The sequence below is a fragment of the Glycine max genome, chromosome 20, assembly GCF_000004515.6.
Source record: "Glycine max cultivar Williams 82 chromosome 20, Glycine_max_v4.0, whole genome shotgun sequence".
Lineage (NCBI taxonomy): Eukaryota > Viridiplantae > Streptophyta > Magnoliopsida > Fabales > Fabaceae > Glycine > Glycine max.
In genome coordinates this window covers 23,509,213-23,512,144 of record NC_038256.2, presented here as the reverse complement: position 1 = coordinate 23,512,144, position 2,932 = coordinate 23,509,213, and the positions used below count along the sequence as shown (strand labels likewise).

At 43.5% G+C, this 2,932-nt stretch overlaps 1 protein-coding gene across 1 annotated transcript; it reads left to right on the top strand.

The window, feature by feature from the left end:
- The first annotated feature begins 450 nt into the window (after positions 1-450).
- SWEET51 (sugar efflux transporter SWEET51) lies at positions 451-2,551 on the top strand. The gene is made up of 6 exons (XM_026127400.1): positions 451-798; positions 912-1,238; positions 1,335-1,571; positions 1,675-2,076; positions 2,197-2,292; positions 2,375-2,551. Exons 1-6 carry the CDS (start codon positions 451-453, stop codon positions 2,549-2,551), a joined length of 1,587 nt encoding a protein of 528 aa, XP_025983185.1.
- The last annotated feature ends 381 nt before the right edge of the window (positions 2,552-2,932 follow it).

Genomic DNA, 2,932 nt, shown 5'->3' with positions numbered 1-2,932 from the left:
AGAAAGTTTCTAAAATCCTAAAGTGACCTAACCATGCTTTCAATGATTTTAATCACTCACTTAACCATGCTTTCAACTTATTGATGCATGTACATAATTCCCTTATAACCTCACTATCAAATTGCATCTGAGGATTGTCATTGAACTCTCCATTCAAAAACTGGACAACCACATGTAATAGGTGATGAAGTTGGATATTCCATCTTTGTTCAATGATTTCGAACACATAAGTGTGTGTGCTTATTGATTTAGTCAACATATGTGAAAGTTTCTAAAATCCTAAAGTGACCTAACCATGCTTTCAATGATTTTAATCACTCACTTAACCATGCTTTTAATGATTTTAATCATTTTCATTTGTCATATGGCTTTGGTGGCTTTGTGAGACTCACGCATGAAATTTGAGAGAATGAAATGAGTGATGGATTTTGCGGTACTCATTTGCAAATCATGGTTAGGACTAGAGGATTAGGTAGTGCCTTAGGTCACGTTACTGCCAGAGGTGTGGGCCGAGGAGATCATGATGATTCTGATGATGCTCCGCAGCGTCGAAGGCCTACCGCATCCGCACAGAGGCAGCGAGTCGCTGTGACTGCGGCACACGATGAGCCAGTCATCCCTACGCCAGATGTTCAGGATGACCCGATGGAGGCACCAGCTGCTCTAGAGGACATTCTTGCGGACACAGGTGCAGAAGCTTCTGAGGATAAGCATGAGGGATTTTCGGGTGGTCCGAGCGACCCATCCGTGTTGACCCTGTATGCGGATCACGTTGCTTGCAGCGTATGGACGGGGGAGGTATTTATACTATTTATTTTTAGTTACTTGTAAATTATACTTTATGATTGAAATTAGTTTTCCTTTAAATAATGATTTTAATGAATTTTGCATTCCTTTATACTTCAATTCAGGAGTGTCCTGAATTGAAGCTATCCTCTCATGGGAGGAAGGTCCACAGTTTAGGCAGGCCTGTCCCTGCCATTGAGGGACTTGTTGCTGGTACAAGACTAAGTCCTCTAATCGCATGTTTGGTAGACACCGGCGATCGGGGACTTTTGTTCGGGTTTGTGGAGCGGTGGCACCGGGAGACGTCTAGTTTCCATCTCCCGGTGGGAGAGCTTACCATCACATTGGACGACGTCTCCTCGCTTCTCTATCTTCCCGTGATTGGCGACTTACACACTTTTGAGCCCTTGCACGTGGACGATGCGGTTCAGATGCTGGTGGACTTGTTGATGGTCTCTCCAGAGTCTGCTAGGGCTGAGACAACCCAGTGTCGCGGACCGTACGTATGCCTGCAATGAGTACGTGATATATATGAGCACCGATGCCAGGCAGGTCATTGGACAGCTGCGGCTCGCGCATATCTTCTTCACCTTCTGGGTTGCACTCTGTTTGCTAACAAGAGTGCAACCATTGTCCATGTTGTCTACTTGGAGGCCCTTTGTGACCTCAGTATGACAGAGAGGTACGCTTGGGGAGTGGCTGCTTTGGTGCATATGTACGACCAGCTGAACGATGCATCTATGAGCCATAACCGACAGCTTGGCAGTTACATCACACTGCTGCAGGTAATAAATATGTTTTTTATTCGTTCAGCCTCAACAATGGTCAACTTTAAATTTTGTTATGCTTTCATTATTAATGTTTATAATTTTGATGTTACATCTGTAGTGCTGGATTTACGAGCACTTTTCGTCGGTCGCGGACTCCACTGCTGATCAGGAGTACGACGAGGATTCTCCGCATGCGTGTAGTTGGATTGTGACCAAAAAGACCGTGAAGAGCATTCGTACACCGGCGTACAGGGAGCGCCTGGACCGACTCCGGATTCCAGATATCTGTTGGATCCTTTATGGGGAGCACCGGGAGGTCCGGGACTTCCACGTCAGATCGTGCTATTCCGGTCTCTTGCGCTGGGGGCTTGTTGTTGTTTATTACCGACCGGAGAGAGTCGTGCGGCAGTTTGGCTACACGCAGACGATTCCTGCTCCTCTTGTCGATTCATGGGTCTCGTATGATGATATACACAATAGGTGGATTCACTACGAGGATCATATCATTCCAGCAGGTGAGGTGTGTGTTGTGTCAGGGGCGTGTTCCAGTGACTACATGGACTGGTTCTTCCGCATCTCCCATCCTTTCATGACACCAGGCCACGCATTAGATCCTCTGCCTCATGGTCACGCCCCGTAGCCCCGAGTCGTCCCTCAGGCCCCGCAGACGAATATCCCTCACGTGCCGGAGCCAGGAGCATCGTTGACATCTGCGGAGGAGCCTAGACATGCAGTGGTAAGTAATACTAATAATTTACGTCATTTACCTCAATATTTGCATAATAATTTGTGTAATCAGTTTGTTTTGTACATAACAGGAAGTTTGTGATGACATTGCTGAGAGGTTGGAGCGCCATCTGAGTCTAGGGGTGGTCACGCCTGGCTCATCGACACATGAGGTGATCGAAGAATGCTTCAAATTGGCCAGGAGTGTGACACAGGACCATCTAGTATATGTTAGGTCTAGACACAGGCGGCGCACTGATCAGGCATAGTTTATGTACATATTTTATATTGATATTCCATGTATATACAGATATTGTACATGAACTCATTTCATGAATATTGTTGGTTTTATTTATTTTCATTACTAATGTTAGTTTTATTTATTTTCATTGATTGTGTATTCCATTTGTGTCTATATACACGCGTGTTATTAAAATGGTATAGTTAACTTAGTTATAGTATATGTAAATTATTATAAATGGTCTAGTTAACTTAGTTTACCAACTAATAAAAAATAATTTGAAATATAACTTTAAATATAATTGAAATAAAGAAGTTGAAAAGGGTGTAAAAAAAATTAAACAAAAAATGGACATCATTCGTTATCTAAGATCCTTATTTTATATAACGTACTAATATTTTTAAATTTT